The 22,533-nt window shown below is 44.6% G+C and overlaps 1 protein-coding gene across 3 annotated transcripts in view; it reads left to right on the top strand.

The window, feature by feature from the left end:
- adgra2 (adhesion G protein-coupled receptor A2) overlaps positions 1-22,533 on the top strand; it is a 52,257-nt gene that overhangs the window by 8,226 nt on the left and 21,498 nt on the right. For all 3 annotated transcript variants that reach the window (XM_036935864.1, XM_036935863.1, XM_021621527.2), the window contains exon 3: positions 13,066-13,137. In XM_036935864.1, coding sequence (XP_036791759.1) covers positions 13,066-13,137 — 72 coding nt within the window. The remainder of the gene's footprint in view (positions 1-13,065; positions 13,138-22,533) is intronic.

The following is a 22,533-nucleotide window of genomic DNA, read 5'->3' as shown; positions in this document are numbered from 1 at the left end:
TGGAGATTTGTCTTCCAACAAGACAATGATCCAAAACATAAAGCAAAATCTACAATGGAATGGTTCAAAAATAAACATATCCAGGTGTTAGAATGGCCAAGTCAAAGTCCAGACCTGAATCCAATCGAGAATCTGTGGAAAGAACTGAAAACTGCTGTTCACAAATGCTCTCCATCCAACCTCACTGAGCTCGAGCTGTTTTGCAAGGAGGAATGGGAAAAAATTTCAGTCTCTCGATGTGCAAAACTGATAGAGACATACCCCAAGCGACTTACAGCTGTAATCGCAGCAAAAGGTGGCGCTACAAAGTATTAACTTAAGGGGGCTGAATAATTTTGCACGCCCAATTTTTCAGTTTTTGATTTGTTAAAAAAGTTTGAAATATCCAATAAATGTCGTTCCACTTCATGATTGTGTCCCACTTGTTGTTGATTCTTTACAAAAAAATACAGTTTTATATATTTATGTCTGAAGCCTGAAATGTGGCAAAAGGTCGCAAAGTTCAAGGGGGCCGAATACTTTCGCAAGGCACTGTATATTTTTCTGTTAAGTTAAACAGCAGTTACCTTGCCAGCTACAGCAGTCAAATAAAGAGTAGCCAGTTTCTGCTCTGCTTGCTTTTACAAATCGGAGAAAAAGCGCATCACACACAGACAGCAGCACCATGCTGGTCAGAAGCTTTGCCTTCACACAGCCTGTCTGCACGCTCTGTGGTGTCCGTGGTCCTAAATCCAGCTGGCTGAAACCGCCAAACAGCCTACCCGACCACTCTGAGGCGTCTGCATTGTCCTAAAGCACACTGATGCCGCTTTTTTGTATCACAGTGCAATGATAAAACTGGTGAATACATAGTCCATTTATCATTTTAGATTGTTGCTTAAAAGGCCATGACCTTTAAATTTGGCAAAAGCAGAGAAATATGTTGTCATAGCAACATTATACCCCTGAGTGAATTTTTTCTTATTATAGTTTTTCATTTCACACAGCTCCTTCTAATCTTACTCCAAAAGATTCATAACTTTCTGGTTATTCTTCTCCAGATATACCCCCACCCTTCTGTCTCTCTTCCCCTTCCCCTCTCTCTTCCCGGTGCTGAACCACATAAATGGCCCCCAGAGTTTCTGCTTTGGGAGCAGACTGCAGACCCACAGAGGGCGGCGGTGTGTCTGTGGTGAGAATGCTTTTGGTCTTTGTGTGTGTTTGTGTGTGTTTGTGTGTGTGTCTAATTCTGTGTTTGTGTGATACCGAGTATTGATATCTGAAGATAGTAAGAGTAAATCTACCGTATGTTTAGTGTTGAACATATTTCAGATCTACTTTATCAAATGTCTATAATGCTGCAAAATGGGCACTTGTCTGTGCTGATATACTGCTTGAAATTAATCATTGAATTACTGAAAAAGAAAATTATTAATTTGCTCACTTTGTAACTAAAACATAATTATGTTTGATAAATGGGTCAAATGTGTCAGAAACCGATTTTCGACTATAATTATTCAAATTGAGATGTCATCACTGTAAAAGCTTGTGGTTCTATCTCAGTTTAAATGTGTCACTCTAAATGAGATGTAATTTACACTAGATAAATCTTTCTGGTGAAGTGTATGAGAACCATTTGCATGGTGTGAAGAAACATTCCCACTGGGCAAAAACTGTTTGAATCAACGTTGTTTCCACGTCATTTCAACCCGAAAAAATCAATGTGATGATGTTGAATCAATGTGGAAAACTGTTTGGATTCACAAAAAGTCATCAACTTAAGGGCATTTTGTCTTTTTTCCACTCACATTTTAACCTAAATCCAATGACATGGTTACATTTATGTTGATTTCACGTTGAATTCACGTTAGTTGAAAACTCTAAACTAAACGTGGAACTGACCTCTGTGTCCAATGGGATGGCTTTACATTCGCTAGTTACCCACTAATTGGAGTGGAGTTGTTCATTCTATTCCATTTCACTGAGCATTACAGAGCCACTCAATAACACAACGCACATTTCTACTGTACATACATTTGAAGTCGGACGTTTACACCTTTGCCAAATACATTTAAACTCAGTTTTTCACAATTCCTGACATTTAATCATACTAAAAATGGTCTTAGGTCATTTAGGATCACCATTTTATTTTAAGAATGTGAAATGTCAGAATAATATTAGAGAGAATGATTTTTTTCATATTTTATTTCTTTCATCACATACCCAGTGGGTAAGACGTTTACATACACTCAGTTAGTATCGGGAAGATTTGCTTATAAATTGTTTAGCGTTGGGTCAAATGTTTCGAGTAGCCTTCCACAAGCTTCCCACAATAATTTGCGTGAATTTTGGCCCATTCTTCCTGACAGAGCTGGTGTAACTGAGTCAGGTTTGTAGGCCTCCTTGCTCCCACACGCTTTTTCAGTTCTGCCCACACATTTTCTATAGGATTGAGGTCAGGGATTTGTGATGGCCACTCCAATACCATGACTTTTTTGTCCTTAAGCCATTTTGCCACAACTTTGGAGGTATGCTTGGGGTCATTGTCCATTTTGGAAGACCCATTTGCGACCAAGCCTTGACTGATGTCTTGAGATGTTGCTTCAATATATCCAGATAATTTTCCATCCTCGTGATGCCATCTATTTTATGAAGTGCACCAGTCCCTTCTGCAGCAAAGCACCCCCACCACTTGATGCTGCCACCCCTGTGCCTAATGGTTGGGATGGTGTTCTTCAGCTTGCAAGCGTCCACCTTTTTCCTCCAAACATGACAATGGTCATTATGGTCAAACAGTTCTATTTTTATTTCATCAGACCAGAGGACATTTCCCCACGGCCGCTGTTATTGTTTTTGTTTTGTTGACAAAGCGGAGGTGAGGAGTATCCTGCAACATGGTAAAAAAATGCAGCTTTTCTATCACGTGTGCAATGATATCCGTGGGAGATAGTAGTGTTTGTTGTTTTAAGTAACTTCTTTGTTGTATTAATATCGCAAATGGACGTGGCAGTTTCACCAATTAACAATTCCAGCTTTAAGTAATTTGGGTCAGAATGATTTTGTCCCTATCCTTTGTAAAAGCAAACCAATTTCCCAGCAGTCTTTGCATTGGAGCAGAAAACAGAGCTTAGTTATGAGACAGAACAATGAGACAATGTTAGTCAGGCATGGACCACATTCCACTTGATTGAAAAGCCTAGATTCACTAAATTGCCTCATTAAAATAACAAACTTTAGACACTGATGGAGTTGCTGACTAGGTTGGACTGCCGTTTTTAACCTTTTCTTGTGTTGGTTGGTAAGGATGTTGACAGTGAACTATGGGAATCTTAGTTGTACTTTTAACATTGACTTGCCGTGTTTTACTTTGGTTGTTAGGATTCTAGGCAGCCACTTGCTTACATCTTTCATCTTTCATTCTTTGTTGGTTGCCCAGGTTTAGGAAATTGTGTTGCACAACTAAAAGGAAACCCTGAATAAAAGAGAAGTAGAATGCATAACCCGCATGTCATGGAAGTTGCTTTCTCATGAATTCAATTGTCCTGAGACTGTTTCCATCTCTGCACACAGGAGCACTGTGTGTGTGTGCACAAGTGTGCATGTGCGTGTGTGTGCACACATGTGGGAAGGGCGTGCACGGCCACTGAGCCTAAAATAGGATTCCATCCTCCCCTCTCTAATTAGAGACTGTTTATAAAACCCAGATTTAAATTTTAGACTAAGGAATCACTGAAGGACTGCTTGCCATTTTACACTCCAACATATGCATGTGCTGGTGCATATGGATAAATCTGAATGTCACACACACACACGGACACACACACACACACACACACACACACACACACACACACACACACACACACACACACACACACACACACACACACACACACACACACACACACACATGCAACCACAAACCACATATACTTACTCACTAGTCCAGCCTGGTTACCCAAGCACAATGCAGTATACTCTATAATAAGCAGTTCTATGTATCAGATGCAAGAACTCACTCCCACATCCAGCTTCAGCTTCAGGGCAGGACACATTGCACTCAGCTGCCAAATGATAGTTTGAATTTGATATTAATCTTATGTAGTTCTTACTTTGAGTTGACCTTCCTTTAGTTTGGTAAACAAATATTGTCCATAGCATCTTACACCCTTTGGAAGTACACTGTATGACTTTCTGGTTTTCACAGCCTTTAACTGCACAGTAAGAATGACCCCTCACAGCTCTGACAACAAACAAACTCATCAAGGAGATTCTGCTCGCTTTTCCATAATGCTCGAATAACTCGATCAGTGCTTGTGATATGATTTTACTAAACCATTTGATGTGCAATTACATGGATACTCCTTTACATGACGGGAGATAAATAGGACTTGTAGTTTGGCACGGCTCTCTATTCCCTGCTGGAAGCACACTGGTGGCTCAGGGACAATGGACACATTCATGTCTCGAGACACATTTACTGCTTAAGTGCTCGTTGTGCTCAAGGGCGTTCAGTGGCCGCTGTATTCACTGTGGTGACCCAAGCCTCTGAGGACAGAGCCGGTGTCCCTGTGCCAAACAGAACTGCTGCCTGTCAGAGGTGGCTAACTACCACTGAGTGGCTGTGGAGGCTCCCTGGTCCACCTGATTCCACCTGTTATGGGTCTGGGACGTGACCAGGGCACTGAATGGCGAGGAAAGGCCCCTCAACTGACCTTCAGGACAGAGACACCAGTCCAGTGCAGAGACACTGTAAGACCTTCCCTTTATTATAAATCAGGTCTACCATAAACACACATTCTCTCCATCTTTCTCCTTCTCTCTTTCTCCCTCTTTTTCTGTCTCTTTCTTACACTCTCTCACACACGCCCGCACGCACGCACTCAAGCACACACACACACACACACACACACACATGCTCCTGCTGAGATGGGGCTCCTGTGGCTTGCAGCAGTAATTGGTCTGGGCCTTCATTAGTAGCAGGACTGAGGGCTGTGACATGTCACAATGAACGTGTGTGTGTTCAAGTGACTAGACTCCCTCCCTCAGTAGCCAGCTAACAAGTGAACACACCCCTTAACCCTATAATAACCAGCTCCATGTGTCTGTGAAGCAGACCTGCTCCTCGTCCATGACTTGTTTACCAACAGTGATATCACAGGATTGTCAATGAAAACCAGGCGCTAAGCTGTTCAAATGCTCACCAGCTATTCAAAAAGTTACACTCACATCCAAAGGCTTCCTCCCTCTACCACCCTGTGATCAAACGTTATGTTGAATAGTCTGTGAGCGGCGCCGTACTACTATGGCTGACCCTGTAAAACGACACATTTCACTGCACCTATCCAGTGTGTGTGACAATAAAACATATCTTTCAAAAATATATGTATACTCACACACACACCTTGCAGAAGTTTTTGTTGAAGTAGTGGAGAGGGGCGGACAACCTTGAGCTAACTGGCTAACTTTTTGGCTGGGGCTAGTCTGTTAGAGGCCAACTCTAGCCCATTCCATGTGTATGAGGTGAGCGTGAGGAAGGTGCTATGTAATGTGCTGTAGTTTGGAAATGGCTTTTGATGAATTAGACGTGGCACTTCGAAAGACTAAGAGGCCTTGAGAAGCTTGTTAACAGCCAAGTGAAGTAATGGAGCTTTTAATAAAACTGTGGGTTCACCCGCAATATTCACAGACCCAATCTGTCTGTCCTCTTCAGTCCAATTTCCAACCTCGTCATGCCTTTATTGGAAAAGAGTCTGCCATGTTGCTGCTGTACAGTAACTGCTCTCCTACGCACTGCCAGGACACTGAGTTCTAAAGCGCTAAATAAAAATTGCTCAAACTCAAGGAGATTGTTTTGAATGACTTTAAACTATGTATGGGATTCTAGTGGAAGTATCCAGACTGAGAAGGTATACAAAGGTGCATTTTGTCTGCTTTAGCATTAAGAGACATTAAGTCACTTCTTCCATGTTTAAAAGCCTCATTCAAGTTCCTCTATAAATCACTTTCAATGGGTTATTGGATTTAAATGGCTATATTTTGCTGTGAAATAATCCAATGCTTTCAGTATAAAATCACAGTGCAGATTAAACTGGATTGAATTGTGATGCACAAACTCTCCTTGAACAGCTTTCTTATTGACGGCTCCTATTCGTCTTTTAATCTCTGAGCCAGGGCTTTATGTCGTGTGCTGAGTTTGTGGCGCGTTACCAAACTCTTTCAAGGGTTCTTGTCTTTCACCTTGTGTGTGGTCCTTTAGCAAAGAGGTCTTTCCAAAGTTAAATGATGTTTACACGGTGGCACATTAGCTGTTTTGACTCTTTATTACATTGAACCTGCGCCTCTCTTTGTTTGCTTTGGGGACAGGGCCCATGGTCAGGGCTCATGTTGTTCCATTTGATTGTGTTTCCAGGGTGTTTAGTAGGACGGGCCACAGCCATGGCTGATCTTTGAACCCCAATCCCCGTCTCCTGCAGCCTCGGGTGTTTGTTTCTGGACGACTCTGTAGATGATCAGTGTTATGGTAGAGAGGTAGATTGTTGATGTTGTTGATGTTGTTGTAATGAGATGCTGGGTTGCCAGGGTAAAGATGGTTAATGAGCGCGGAGAGCTTAGCCTGCAGAGGGATTCTTATTAAATAGAAATCCCTCCTTAAGACTGTTATCCTACTTGTGGTCGGCTGTAGAAGCCTGCAGCTAAAGTCCCTTCTGGAGTGGAGACAGGGAGAGAGGGGCTCCAAGAAGCCAGGGCATTTGGGAAAGCAGCAGAGATCAGGAAAATGGTAACATGGGACTCTTCATTCATACAGTCATCTAACTATCATCTAGTTAGTCTTTATTATGTTTTGTTTGTTTCTTTGTAACAACACTTATTTCATTTACTTTTGATTTGATTGCAAGTCATAATGATCAAATGTAAGATTGTTAGCACAGTTATTTTATTTATTTATTTATTTTATTGAACATTTATTTAACTAGGCAAGTCAGTTAAGAACAAATTCTTATTTACGATGACGGCCAACCAAAAGGCAAATCAAATCAAATCAAATTTATTTATATAGCCCTTCGTACATCAGCTGATATCTCAAAGTGCTGTACAGAAACTCAGCCTAAAACCCCAAACAGCAAGCAATGCAGGTGTAGAAGCACGGTGGCTAGGAAAAACTCCCTAGAAAGGCCAAAACCTAGGAAGAAACCTAGAGAGGAACCAGGCTATGTGGGGTGGCCAGTCTTCTTCTGGCTGTGCCGGGTGGAGATTATAACAGAACATGGCCAAGATGTTCAAATGTTCATAAATGAATAATAATAAGGCAGAACAGTTGAAACTGGAGCAGCAGCACAGTCAGGTGGACTGGGGACAGCAAGGAGTCATCATGTCAGGTATTCCTGGGGCATGGTCCTAGGGCTCAGGTCCTCCGAGAGAGAGAAAGAAAGAGAGAATTAGAGAGAGCATATGTGGGATGGCCAGTCCTCTTCTGGCTGTGCCGGGTGGAGATTATAACAGAACATGGCCAAGATGTTCAAATGTTCATAAATGACCAGCATGGTCAAATAATAATAAGGCAGAACAGTTGAAACTGGAGCAGCAGCACGTCCAGGTGGACTGGGGACAGCAAGGAGTCATCATGTCAGGTAGTCCTGGGGCATGGTCCTAGGGCTCAGGTCCTCCGAGAGAGAGAAAGAAAGAGAGAAGGAGAGAATTAGAGAACGCACACTTAGATTCACACAGGACACCGAATAGGACAGGAGAAGTACTCCAGATATAACAAACTGACCCTAGCCCCCCGACACATAAACTACTGCAGCATAAATACTGGAGGCTGAGACAGGATGGGTCAGGAGACACTGTGGCCCCATCCGAGGACACCCCCGGACAGGGCCAAACAGGAAGGATGAAATGAATGAGAGTGGAAGGATGAAATTAATGAGAGAGAAGGGATAGAAACAAGGACATGATTAAAAGGGAATGAGACCGTGCTAAAGACACAGTGGAGCAGAATGAAAGTTTATTTTTACAACAATGTTTATTGGGAACAGATATGTACGATTTGAAAGAGAGGATATCCTGTCTTGTTTGAGAAGAATTTTATAAAGTGGAGATTTGTTCTAAACCTGTTTTTTTCCCCCTCAGCTGTCATTTGAATAGCTGTACATACTGTAGCATGCCTTCAGATTACCACCAGAGGAACACATATTCACTAAAAAAATAATACTTGCAGAGGATGACCTGAAACCCAATGCGGCTGTAGGCAAGCATGCACAAACACACAGAGAGGCACACAGAGAGGCACACAGAGAGGCACACATAGAGTGGCACACACAGAGAGGCACACAGAGAGAGGCACACAGAGAGAGGCACACAGAGAGAGGCACACAGAGAGGCACACATAGAGAGGCACACAGAGAGAGGCATACAGAGAGAGGCACACAGAGAGAGGCACACAGAGAGAGGCACACAGAGAGAGGCACACAGAGAGAGGCACACAGAGAGAGACACAGAAAGAGACACACACAGAGACACAGAGGCACACAGAGGCAAGCACGTACAAACACACAGAGAGACACACAGAAAGAGACACACAGAAAGAGACACACAGAGAGACAAGCACGTAGAGAGACACACAGAGACACACAGAGAGACACAGAGAGACACACAGAGAGACACAGAACGTACATACACACAGAGACACTCACAGACATAGAGACAGACATAGACACTCCCTCCCACACACAAACTCCATCTACCCAATCCTTCACACCTGTGTGAGTGTGTGGTAACATTGGAGCTGATCAGAGCGATGATCCACCCAGCTGAGAAGGTTTAGTCTGAGACAAACAGTAGCCTGGAGTCACCATTTCTCCTCTCCTCTTTCCAGAGAGAAAGGAGCAAAAATAAATCAGTGAATGAATACAATATCGGACATGGTGACATGGTGACATGGTGACATGCCCTCATGTCTCCCTCAAAGGAATTGTGGGTTAAGGAAGCAAATTGAGCAAACCAACAAATTGAGTGGCACGGCCTAGGGAGGGGTTGCTGTGGTTTGTACTGCTGGGACAGGGCCCTTTGTTTGGCAGTCAGTCTCACTGACTTACTGTCTCAGCCATGCACAAGGAGGGAGGGCTAAGGTATAGCATACCAGCAGTTTCTATAGAAACAGAGCTCAAGGATGGGATGTCTTTCTGTTTTTACAGTATGCTCTCCATCTCTCTGAGGGGACTATTTCTGGTTGAGTAATCATGCCATGGTACCGTATCCCCATTAGGAGAGACATGAGAGGAGTATGTGTGCCTGTCACCAGGGCTGTGACCTGTACACGCTCAACCTCTAGCAACAACAGCAGACCTACTGCTCCAACAGCTGAATCATCTTGGAAGACATGTCTCTTATCATTGGCCCTGCTGGTGTTTGATCTTCACTGAATGGCCTTAGATGAAGTGTCTTTATGTGTCCCCCAAGGCTGACCTGCAGCCCAGGGTTTACACACCGATGTTAGATTCAATTACTGACTCTGATCTCTGATAGGCCGCTGGTCTATAAAGGGCCAAATGAATGAGGCTAATGCAGCTCTGCTGTACCTTAGAGAATGTCTGGATTGAGTTAGTGCACTTTTCATATCGCACACCATAGTGCTGCAATTGCATTTGGAGGCAGACTAACTCAATGTGCCGTCTGTCAAGGGGGCCGTCAGTGTGGAGACGCAGCAGCCCATTCAAAAAACACAGGCCACTCTATCAAGTTCCCCTCCTCCTCCTCCTCACTTCAGTGATGAATAGTGTATGTGACCCATGCTTTTTCAATCAAGCACAGATCTCGCTCATTGCTAGTGCTTCTAAAAATACTCAAATACTGTATACAGCCTTTGTGTATTTCGATGTAGCAGTGAATGTTTCTCATATTCTTCGCTTGTTCTCTGTTCCGGTCACTCCTGTCTTCCACCTGCTCAAGGACAGCGCTCTGCTCTGTGCATCTCCTTGCTGTCCAGGAAGTTCTCTCCACCTGACCTCTAACCTCTGTCTGCCGCGTCCTGAACAAACAGCTAATTGTCTGGTTTCCTGTTTAGCCTAATGGGAGGGACCAAACAGCCTATTTCAGGCTGTTTACAGAGCTCTGTGTCACCCTCGTTCTTTCTCGGTGTCTTACTCACTATTGTTTGTGTTGATCCTGTGAAAGAACAATTTGCACTCTGCTACAGACATCAGAGATACACCGGTGTACTAGACTAGGAAAATGATATGCTAAAGACCCTTTGTTTTCCTGGAAATGTACGTCTTATGTTTCCACAATGTGCTTGACGCTACCTGTTTGTGTATTTACTTTCAAGTTCTTCTGTGTAATGTAGAAAATACTGTAGGTTTCATTATTTTCTGTTGAAATTGATGCGCTTAAGGCTAATAGTTTTAGATACTGAGCTATTTTGTCTATCACAAGCACCCACTACACAATCATGCAAAAATATGAACATGAACACACACATTCATGCACACACACGTGCACGCACTCAAGAACGCAAGCACACATACACACAGCACTCAGACTAATCGACCTCTCTATGAATAATAAGCTTAGTCAAAAAGGAACTCTCAATATCTAAACTTCTGTGTTGAATTAAATGGCTTGTTGCTTTGCCAGATGTGACTGTCTGCTCTGCTATCTGTATTGAATTATTCAGGCCGTTCCGGATCTTCTGTAGCTTTCATCTCAGGCCTGCATCGAGTTATATGAGAGATACTGTGCCTAACTGAAGCGTGAGACCATAGGTCTGGAAGTCACAGGTTCAATTTCAGGCTACGCCCTAGGACGACAACGATACACATGAGTCTGCATTTTCTGCACATGTATTTGCATATGGATTTGAATATATTTTGTTTTAGGGGAAAAAGGGAAGGGAAAGTAGTAGCCTAGTTGAAGTAGACGGATAGATAGCTACACATTTAGAAACTGTCAGTATACCAATGTTATAGTTTATTTCTTAAAGTGCTGACTAAGTGACTAATGACCAATGTATTCATTATCAACCCCTTAGTTGACAAAGTCACCGGTTGGTGCTGCACAAGGGGCGTGGTGATTAAATCTGTTCATTAAGTCAACAAAAAGGCGAGGAGATGAGGGCTGTGTTTTTATTGATGTGGCGGGAAGTTTGGGGACTGCCTGATTCTGCTGCATCTGTAAATCTCACAGGCTGTTCACAGTCAGCTTCCTCTTTTAAAACACTCACACACACACTCGTGCTCCTCTCTGTTCCTCAGCATCGATTAAAAACACACTTCATCTCACTAACAGCCTATTAAGTGCCCCGGGGAATGAGGAGAGGGCGTAGTGAGTCGGGGGTGGGGGTGTTAATGACGGCGAGCTGTCGCCTGAGCCTGGCCCCTGCTTTACTCTGTTTCCCCGCTGAGGATCACAGAGACACGGTGTGGCAGACACACAGCCAACCTGACAGGACCCATGACACACAGCCAACCTGACAGGACCCATGACACACAGCCAACCTGACAGGACCCATGACACACAGCCAACCTGACAGGACCCATGACACACAGCCAACCTGACAGGACCCATGACACACAGCCAACCTGACAGGACCCATGACACACAGCCAGTCTGACAGGACCCATGACACACAGCCTGTCTGACAGGACCCATGACACACAGCCAACCTGACAGGACCCATGACACACAGCCAACCTGACAGGACCCATGACACACAGCCAGTCTGACAGGACCCATGACACACAGCCAACCTGACAGGACCCATGACACACAGCCAACCTGACAGGACCCATGACACACAGCCAACCTGACAGGACCCATGACACACAGCCAACCTGACAGGGACCATGACACACAGCCAACCTGACAGGGACCATGACACACAGCCAACCTGACAGGACCCATGACACACAGCCAACCTGACAGGGACCATGACACACAGCCAACCTGACAGGGACCATGACACACAGCCAACCTGACAGGACCCATGACACACAGCCAACCTGACAGGACCCATGACACACAGCCAACCTGACAGGACCCATGACACACAGCCAGTCTGACAGGACCCATGACACACAGCCAGTCTGACAGGACCCATGACACACAGCCAACCTGACAGGACCCATGACACACAGCCAACCTGACAGGACCCATGACACACAGCCAACCTGACAGGACCCATGACACACAGCCAACCTGACAGGACCCATGACACACAGCCAACCTGACAGGGACCATGACACACAGTCGACCTGACAGGACCCACGTCACCCAGCCGACCTGACAGGACCGATGACACACAGCCAACCTGACAGGACCCATGACACACAGCCAACCTGACAGGACCCATGACACACAGCCAACCAGAGGGTTAGAGCTGGCGGGATTCTGTAGTGGTGTGGAATGTAAAGATAGCCTCTCTGTCAGTCTGAGCTGACTTAGACTGCACTGGGTCCCTATGGGCTGGCATGCCTGATTTACTTTAAATACTGTTTCCCATGATGCCCTCTGAGCCAAAGTGGATCGCCTGCTCTGATCAGTGCATGCTGGTCCTAGAAAGCGCCTCAGCCTCTTTTCTGATAAGGGCCCTATAAGCCAAATGATTTGCCAATAGGGAGAAGAGTAATTGTCTTGTCGATCGCAGACTTTCCTTTGATGTGGACACTGTTGGCTTCTGATGTAAAAATGTATCCAGGATGATTATCATGATTACAGCTAACTACCGCCCACTCCCACCCCCCAATCTCAATTTCCTGTCTTTAGGATTAATTGGAAACAGCTTAGTGTAATGTCTCTGGCCAGGGTAATCATGTGTGCGACTGCTGCTCGGGAAATCAACATGCAATTTGCTTATCCTCTCATAAAGATTCTGACCCTCTTAGAGGAATCCTACTTTTACCTGAAACCCATTCTCTGGGCAATTGAGTTGTTGGTCATCTATTTCTCTGCTTTTGCACTCCTTTCATATCCTAATTAGGGGTCTGACAAATAGATCTCGTAGGCTACTGTATGAGTTGGATGTGTGTGTTTGTGCAATATTTTTGATGAAGCACAACTACTGATATCTTGGTTTTTCATTTTTCTTTACAGAATTTTGAGCAACAATCGGATCAGGGTTCTGAGAAATGGATCCTTTCTTGGACTAAACGCCTTGGAGAAACTGTGAGTACGCTTGTCATTTTCACATCATCTGATTCTGTCCTGGGGTCTCACTCATAAGTTCAACATTGGCAGGTTTAAAGACAACAGGTTAGCTGCTGTGTGCTTGGAGCTCATATAGCCCCACAGAGACAGGGGGTCAGGGAGATCTATGCATCTCGCAGCTCGGCTATCCAGTGGGCTGGCTTCAGCAGCGAAGATGAAATACTGAGAGTGGTTATTTATGTGAAAAGATTGCATAATTACACCACCATCCGTCATTATCAGGGAAGCCCTGCTCTACAGGACAAGATAAGGGGATCCATGGGAGGAGCAGGCTGTTGGCGCTGCCTGCACTGCCTGCTGCTCAGACTGAGGCAGGCAGCTGGCTGGCTGGCTGGTTTATGCTATGGAGGTAGGGTCTCAGTGCCTAGCTAGTTCACTGGCTGTTTATTATCGATCCTTACAGTTTAGATGACAGTTGAGCCCTCTGAGGATTTGATCTTCATCAGTGGCACAAAATGTCCCTGCTGTTGTCAACATAAGAACACAAATATAAAGGCTGAGTAACACTGATGAAGGGAGTTTTACATTGCGTCAACAAAATGAGAGTATACAGTGTTGTAGTGTACAGTATGTATGAAATGGGGCCAACAACTGTGCATGTCTAGGAGGCAGCAGTTTTGGGGGAGGGTCGGGGGGAGGAGGTGCTTAAGCAATATTAGTTCCACATGTCAGTGAGCTGCCACACATGAAGTTAACAAGCTTTTCCAAAATGTTGAAAGAAAGACAAATATGGTAATTCGCTGCAGTTGTTAGCTTGTTAGTACCTACCTACTGGATCTCAAACCAGACATGCCAGGTCTGGAAAAAAGAGCTACATTTGCAGAAACTGCTAGACCTCTGTTATTGTCTGCCGTGTGAGCTACGCCAGGCAAGAAAACCTGTGACCGTGTTCTTACCTTCTTCTTAGGCTCTCTATTACCCAGAGGAGAAATCCAAGTTAGATCCTCACCCATTTCAAGCTTCGTCTGCTCACCTTTATGACCTGTGTTGATAGACCCTTTAGCTGAGATTTGATTAGTGGTATGGGGCTTTGGCAAACTAGAGGCTTGAGCAGAACTGTTTGTTTGATGTAAAATGAGATGATATTGCTTGTTTTTGCAAGTGCAGAAAAGACCCCCCTGGGACCCCCCTGACTGCCCTGGGCTAGTGGGGTGAGTAACCTGAGCTTGCCCATTAACAGGCCCTTGTACCTGGGACAGTGGTAAAACTAGCAGGGGGTAAGGGACTGAGCAGGCCTGCAGGGCTACAGTACAACTATGACCCAGTGAGAGAGACACAGAACCAAGAACAAACACACACACACCATTAATGAAAATTGTACAATTTTCACATGTGGAAAAACATTTTTTTTTTGAACACTTAATGTCATCACATGTTTTCACATGTATTTTCATGTTTCACATGTGTAGTGAGTGACATGTTGTCACGTTATCACATGAAAACATGTCAAATGTATGTGGTTTTTCTGTAAGGGTGCACACACAACCAGACACACACACTCAGCAGGAGCTGTGGGCGTCTGCCGTAAAAGATGACATGATGTAAATCACACAAGGCTCGTTTCACTCCTCCTTTGTCTCTATCTTGGTCACCATTCAGGTCTGCTCATTATTTCCAGCCTGTTGTCTACATGTGCTTGTCATTTGGTCCAGTGGCTAGCAGTTACTCATATACTGTATGTGGTCAGCGGTGTAATCAGAGGCCAGCCCACGAGGGCCGGGTAACACACACTAGGGAATAACACCACAGCAGTCCTTTCCTAAATTCAGGAGGGCAACCAGACAGTCAAATGCACCCAGATTTCAGTGTATCTCAGTCTCAACTTCAGTGTCTGTCTACCTCCTGTGTGTGTGTCCTATTATGGACATCCCGAAATCCCCCATGCATAATTTCCAGAAGTCGATGTCTAAACAGACCTGCTGTCCCTCTCAGCCTACTCAGCCATGTTTGAAACAGAAGTCCAAGCAGAGGCAGAGCTGAGTATAATCAGAGCTGTGCTGTTATGAGTATGAAAGCACAGCTACAGGGCAGGAACCCCTCCTCCATTCAGAGCAGAGCAGGTCTTTCCTAAGGCCAAACATCCTCAAAGCTGCTATTGCCTTCATAAACTTCCAACTTGCCAAGCCACCCAAGTGCAGAGAGCAATTTAGCATTGTTTGTTTGTCCCTTTTACAGGATATCTGTGTGTTGTGCTGTAGTTCTTTTTGAAAGGTTTGTATCCCAATATCTACAGTTGTATCTACTGCATACTTCCGCGTTCTAGTGTACGACACAGCTTTCTATTGTACACACACACACACACACACGCACACGCACACGCACACACACACACACACACATACAATCTCACACACCTTTCCTTGTACCCCCACCTCCTCACAGCACACCCTCTCTGATGGGAGCTGACGCAGGCCCTAACGAGGCGGGTCCACTAACGAGCAGGGACCTTTATGAGTTGTGGACAGATCCCAGCAGCCTGTCCTGCACTGATTTGAGGCGAAGTAATGAGAATAATGAGCAGAGAGGGGGTCTGGCTCGTGTCCAACAGGCCCCCACTGCACCATGGGACACAGGACAGCCAGGGCACAAGGGGCCCTCATTACCAGCCTGCTCACCCTACAGGGAGAGATGGAGCACAAAGGGAGAGGGAGAACAGAGGGGAGAGGTAAAGTGGAGAGGTAGAGAGTGGATAGGTGAAGGAGCAGGAGCACTGTGGTGGACAGGAAAGGAAGAGCTAAGTTAGCTGCATGGGATTGGGTCTGCCAAGCAGGATGAAGCCAGTTCACAGCCTTTTCAAAAGTCACTGTTGGACGTGATCCTTCCTGACCTATACATTTCCTTCATAGCCAATAACAGCCATTCATAGTTATTCTAACCATGGTTTGTCTGTAAGAAATGTTTGGTTTGCAGTGTGCTGTTTTATCTCTTTTTACCCTCACTTCCTGCCTAGTTGAAGCCACTTCAGCTAAGAACAGGAAATACACACTTGTTCGTGATTTATATAGAAGGCTAAGAATGAGGGGATGTTTGCATTGAAACTACTGGTCATCATAAGTCAAGAAGGGCATGGGAATTTGTAGATGTGGAGAGGGAGACAGTATAGCAGAGGGTTAATGTCCTTGATATGATTGAAATAAATCTACTGTGTCTCTGAAATACTGTGTCCTATTCATTCATATTTGTCCTGATAACATCAGTTATATAAAGTAGAGGCAGGAGCCTCTCAAGCTGTGCTTGAGCCCTGCTGAAGCAGACCTTGAAATCGTCTCTGCCATTCTGAGAAGTCAGGGTTAGGAACTAGGCCAAGTTAAACAACTTTACCATCCAACGCAGGGGAAGTGGAGACGAAATGGCTAAAGATGGTATGAAGGCTGTTGGTTAAAGAGAGTGAGTGCACCAGCAGTTTCCCTTATATAAAGTCTTGTTGTTTTCTTTGGTGGGGGAGATTAACATTATTTCCACAGAGGCTAAGCAAATTATACCTTGATGAGTGGGAGTAGTGCAGAGGTGGGCACTGCTTTGCCCTGTAAATCCAGAGGTGGCTGTGGCTAGGAGCCCTGCTGTCTAGACCCTCTGGGCACAGCAGAGCAGAGCTCAGGCTGCAGGAATGCTCTGATTTCAGCCATCCTCCCAAAAACAACCTGAACTCCTGACTGGAGCAGAGATGGCTGGACACAGGAGTCTCATTTCTCACTAACCAAACAAATGAGCGTTTGTGTTGTACCTTTTCCTGCATACGCTTTTGAATGGCCCCTGTGAGGCAACAGCCACTTAATGACATGCGCGTGACATGAGAAGGTCGAGTGAGGAAGGGGTTAAGCGTGCTAGAGAGTGGAAACAAAAAGAGGGGGGTACTGTTGGAGTTGATAGACTCCAGATGTGTCTGGAAGATAAACTGAAGGAACGGGGAGTGTTTGTATTGTAAGCTTAACTCAATCGTGGCTCTAGGGGTTTATTGAAACGGCGAGCAAGTCCTCTCCTAAGCTCATTACTAAACAGAATTCTTCATATGCCAGTGGTTCTTAAACGCACATGCAGCAAATTTGATATGATTTCAATGACTTTTTCCTTCATAAGTTCTTGAGGTTTCTCCCCCCCCCCCCCCCCCCCCCACTTCCGTTCTCACTCCTTTTCTGCTTTCCTCTTTGCATCTCCCCCTCTCCCAGTCCTCTCTGTCGCTCTACCGGACGGTTCCACCCCCCCTCTCTTTCTCTCAGTACTCCTCTACTCGCTGTAGTCCGCCCACTGGATGCATTTTCTCACATCGCCTGTGATTGTGCTCCTTTTCATTGATATTTTGTATGAACGACATTGTTTACCAGTTCGTTCCCTATGGTAGAGTTGGCCCACTCCTAACTCTGAATGAAGTATTTCCGGACTACTGTCTGCAAGCTCATTGGCAGAGCGGTGGAGGAGGTGGCCTATTTCTGCTTTTGTTTTTGAATAATGTTATGGATTTACTACATTTTCATATTTTCACTGCCTGTTTTATTAGAACCCTTCTATTCATTTACTGCTGAAAACTGTAGAATATAAGAGCTGGCTGGTTTTCAGGACTAATATCTCCACACTGTTATGATAGTCCTACACGGGTGGACAGTTGTTCATATACAAACAGGGAAAAGTAGCCAACAAGAAATACAAAAAATAAATCACCCCGTGCATTATAAATGAATGACCTCTATACTATACTGTCTATACTGTTGGCATAAAGTGAATTGTGGTCAATTCACCCAATTTCGTGGGTGAAGTTGTGTATAACAGTGTTGCTAACAGGACCTCATGCATACTAATGGAAATCAAGAGTATAGCCAAAGTGGGTATTGCCTCCCTTTTGTCATCTAGCCCTGTTCCTTCCAGAACCCAGAGTTGGAGTCAGTAAATCCACAGAGTTTTCCTTGGCAGAATAATCTCCAGTACCCCTAGCAGCAGACTGTGGAAACCTATAATCAACCTAGGAAATGTTACACTTCAAATAAAAGTATACATGGCTATTTCAGTACATCCTTTCCCCAACTAGCGTGCAGTTTGTACCACAGCTTAAATTAATGCCAGTCCTGGCCAGAGCTGTGGCCAGATTCCTTCAGGACAGTTAACTCTAAAGCTCTGTGACATGGCAGGGTTGATATTACCCAGTGTTAGAACAGGCTCCTTTTTAGTTGCACCCAACATCAGATGTAACCGTATGTACCTTCAGGTGAAACATTATTTACAGCATGATTTTAAATTACCTGGATGTTTTTTTTAATGGTATTTCCAACTGAGGGTTGTATGTATGTGCCAGTAGTCTCTTTTGGTTGTGTTTTCAAGGGTAATGATGGGGCTTGTTTATTATTTGTTATTAGCAGGTCATTGTTGCTATGACAGAAAAGGCTGCATGCAGTGGGGTAGAACTGCAACTCTGGACTGTAGGACAAACCGACATGGCTAAAGCAACTGGTTTCCATATGCACACGAGCTAATGTTGATTAGGGATCTAATCTGAGGGGAACCAGACAAAGAAAATAAAGAAAATAATCTGTGGAAGGGGCAGGAAAGCAGGAAATTAGTAGAAAAACAAGAGCTCGGCAGATCGTGGTTTCCTGTTTTGGGGGAAGGCAGGAGTAGGTTTGGGGGCTGTGTTACAGAGCCCCCATTGTGAGCAAGTGTGTTGAGGAGTGGGGGGGGGGGGGACCATTACACAGGGCCACCCCCCATCCCCACCTGCCCCTCCCTACAGGGGAAAAGCAGCTAGTAAAAAAAAAGAGAAATAGGAAACTGTAAAAAAAAAATAAAAAAAACGAGCAAGGGCCTCTGTGCTGGAGACACCAACGAGACAGGAAATGACACGAGGCACAAAAATGGTCTCCACTGACCTCTGTCGGGACCAAGGTGCCAGTTAACATTTAAGTCCCTCTTTCTTTCTCTGTCTCATTATGAACACCCAAACAAACACTTGTTTCATAGCTCGGAAGGTTGATAGTGTGACCTGGTTGTGCATCTGCAGATAGGTACAGTATAGAAAATGGGAAATGAAATACCTTTTCTCTTTACTTATAAAAACCTTATCCCCAATTGAGTGAATTCCAGTCTGGGTGATAATGAATGGCTGTTCCGTGGCTTCAGTCATTCTCCCATTGCTCACCAGGGCTATGGCCTGAACAATGTCACTGGAGCACTCCATCCCCTGCCACAGTGGGCCTGATAATGGAGCACTCCATCCCTTGCCACAGTGGGCCTGATAATGGAGCACTCCATCCCTTGCCACAGTGGGCCTGATAATGGAGCACTCCATCCCCTGCCACAGTGGGCCTGATAATGGAACACTCCATCCCCTGCCACAGTGGGCCTGATAATGGAACACTCCATCCCCTGCCACAGTGGGCCTGATAATGGAACACTCTACAGCCTGGAGCGCTATACAGCAGTCGTCTTAATTATGACCCTCTTGCTGCCCTGCGAGCACGTCCGGTCCCGTCCCAGACAGGAAGGACTCTTCAGAGCAGCACAGGATCAGCCCCATTGATTGGGAGAAGACTTGAAGAAGAAAAAATACAGTCTTTAATGGCAGCCTCTGGTGTTAGGTCCAGTTGAAGAACACAATGGCTCTTTTTAGACTGGCTGTGGGTTGGATGCTGTCAAAGCCCAATCATATGGGCCACATGTGGTGTAGGGGATAAAGCACTGGGCTTAAAGGGATGTTGGTTACAAATCCATTTGGGAATCAGTTATTTTTCCTTTCAACATTTTTGTTGTTGTTGACATTTTGATGCAGATTGTCAGGTTATCAGTCTTTCGCCTCCATGTCCTATAGTCACAGGCACACAGGAGAGCTTGACCTGTTTTTGCTCTGGCCATGGTATTACTACTGCCGTAAGTCAGAAGTTTGATTTCATATTTATTTCAAGTATGTTTGTTCTACACCTATAAGGGACGATAAGTGAAAGTGGGAGATGGTGGATAAGAGTGGTATTAGGGAGGGAAAAGTACACTTCAACATTTCTTGTGTTTGTTATTGGGACCCCAATGATAAGAACATACCCAACATCACATTCCAGATCCACAGAAGACCTACGACTGCAATTCCATGCTAGTATGATTCAAGGTGAAATACATTGAGCATTTGCATTTTACACTTCTTCAGACATTGTTTATGCTGCTCCTCTTTGCTGGTGACAGCTGCTGTCATCAGTGTGAGGGCCAGTGAGCTGTGAAGTCGATGTCTGGGAGGGTGCTGCCTTAGAGGGCAGAAGGAAGTCATTGCCTGGGTGTGTGGCCTGCTGGGCCTGCATGGGTCTGCATGGCTCTGTTGACTCTGGTGCTCTCCTCCACAATCTCCAGCTCGGTGATAAGAGAGTGTATTGGAGTGCCCGACTGTTGATACTCATAGGCCTAAAGCACACACTGCTCTGCCCCTTCTAAGGCTGTGTATGAAAGGGCAGATTGTTGAGAGTATAGATGTATGGGTGCACATGGGACTTGATTTACTATCTGAAGACTGCTGTTGACACATTGGGCATCAGGTTCACCTCCTGTGAAGGAACATGTGCAGGGGGCTTAAGAAGACCAGAGTGTCAGTGTGTCTCTGTGGTAGAGAGTGTGTGTGTCTCTAGCACAGTACCGTAGTACACGCCAGTATGTGTATACCCAGCAAACCGGGAACATTCCCAGAACATTAGCTAAGATTCCCATTTATAAGGGTTGTATCTAACATTCAAATGAAAACATCCTAAAAACACAAATGTTTTAACATAAAATATCTTTGGAATGTTCTCCTAACATTCACCTTAAATGTGGTGCACAACATCTGTAACAACCACACAGAACATTCCCCAAAAGTTCTAATTAGGTTTCCAGGTAATGTAACAAGTAAGTAATGTTTTCCCAGCAAACCAAAATTGGTTCTGGAAAATTCCCAGAACATACATTAGGTTGCAGCAAAGGTTCTCATAACACAAAAACTGTCTAAAAACATTAACTTGTTAGAAGAATGATCCCAGAACACATTTAGTCTATTCTTTAAAGGTACCCAGATTTTTGGGGGGGTTTTTTGGGAACATTGTGGAGTTATGACATGATATAGGTTCCCAAAACACTAAAACTGTCCAGTTGTGCTGACATTCAGATAATGTTTGTATCAGGGTGCAGAAAACATTCCTTTCATGTTGCTAGAATGTTGACAGAACAGCCTTTCTGACTTCTTTAAAGGCTCCCAGAACATTTCATTAAGTTATGGGAGTTGTCTGAGATGTCACAATAATATTCTTGCACGGTGTTCCACAATTTCCAAATAAGTCTATTTTTATGACGTTCATAGCATATTTGTTTTAGGTTTAACATAATATTCCATTGATGTTCACGCTATATACATTTATCTTCTCTTGGAGGTCCTCAGATCACTTCAAGAACATTTAGAACATTTGATATTTAAGTTTGACCTAATATTCCCACAACCTTCTCAGCATGCAAATGTTTTGCTCTTTAAAGGATATTGTAATAAATCCCCATTGTGTTTCTATCCAGATAAAAATAGCAATTCACATTTGAGGACTGTATTGCAAGGTGATATGGAACACATGGTATTTTCATTTCATTCATAGGACATTTGAACAGCATTTAATCATACAGACACAACCATCTTTTTTACACGTCATATGTTGACAAGCTGAAAATGTGGGGTTTGAAACTGCAATGTTCGGTTCCCAAGCCAGGTCTTTTAACCCAAGCCAGCATTCAATCATACATCCCAGACATCCGCACGACTGGACAGTTTTTGTGTTATGAGAACATTTGCCACGACCTAACGAATGTTCTGGGAACTTTCACAGAACCAATTTTGGTTTGCTGGGTATATTCTGTGGTTCTTGGTGTATCTCTATGACACAATGTAAGTATGTGTGTGTGTCTACGGGGAAAAGTGTAGGCTATGTCTATGTCACAGGAGGTTGGGGGGGATCTTAATTGGGGAGGACGCGCTTGGGGTAATGTCTGTAGCGAAATAAGTGGAATGGTATCAAATATATCAAACACATCGTTTTCATGTGTTTGATGCCTTTCCATTCGCACCATTCAATCCGTTATTATGAGCCGTCCTCCACTCAGCACCCTCCTGTGGAGATTGTGTGTGTGTGCGGTACAGTAAGTGTGTGTCTGAGACTCAGTAGTCACCATGAGGGAGGAAGTGGTGGGCAGTGCCCCGCCTTTCATCACGGTGCTAACGAGCCCCGGGACACGCCAGGCTGGAAACAGTAGCATTGTTCTCCCCTCCCTGGGCTACAGCTCCAACGCGACTTCTGACTCTCTCTCATACACACACACACACACACACACACACAAACACACACACACACACACACACACACACACACACACACA

This window comes from Oncorhynchus mykiss, chromosome 11 (assembly GCF_013265735.2).
Source record: "Oncorhynchus mykiss isolate Arlee chromosome 11, USDA_OmykA_1.1, whole genome shotgun sequence".
In the NCBI taxonomy this organism is placed as follows: Eukaryota; Metazoa; Chordata; class Actinopteri; order Salmoniformes; family Salmonidae; genus Oncorhynchus; species Oncorhynchus mykiss.
Note: the sequence above shows the minus strand (reverse complement) of the source record. Positions and strands in the feature narration are given on the sequence as shown.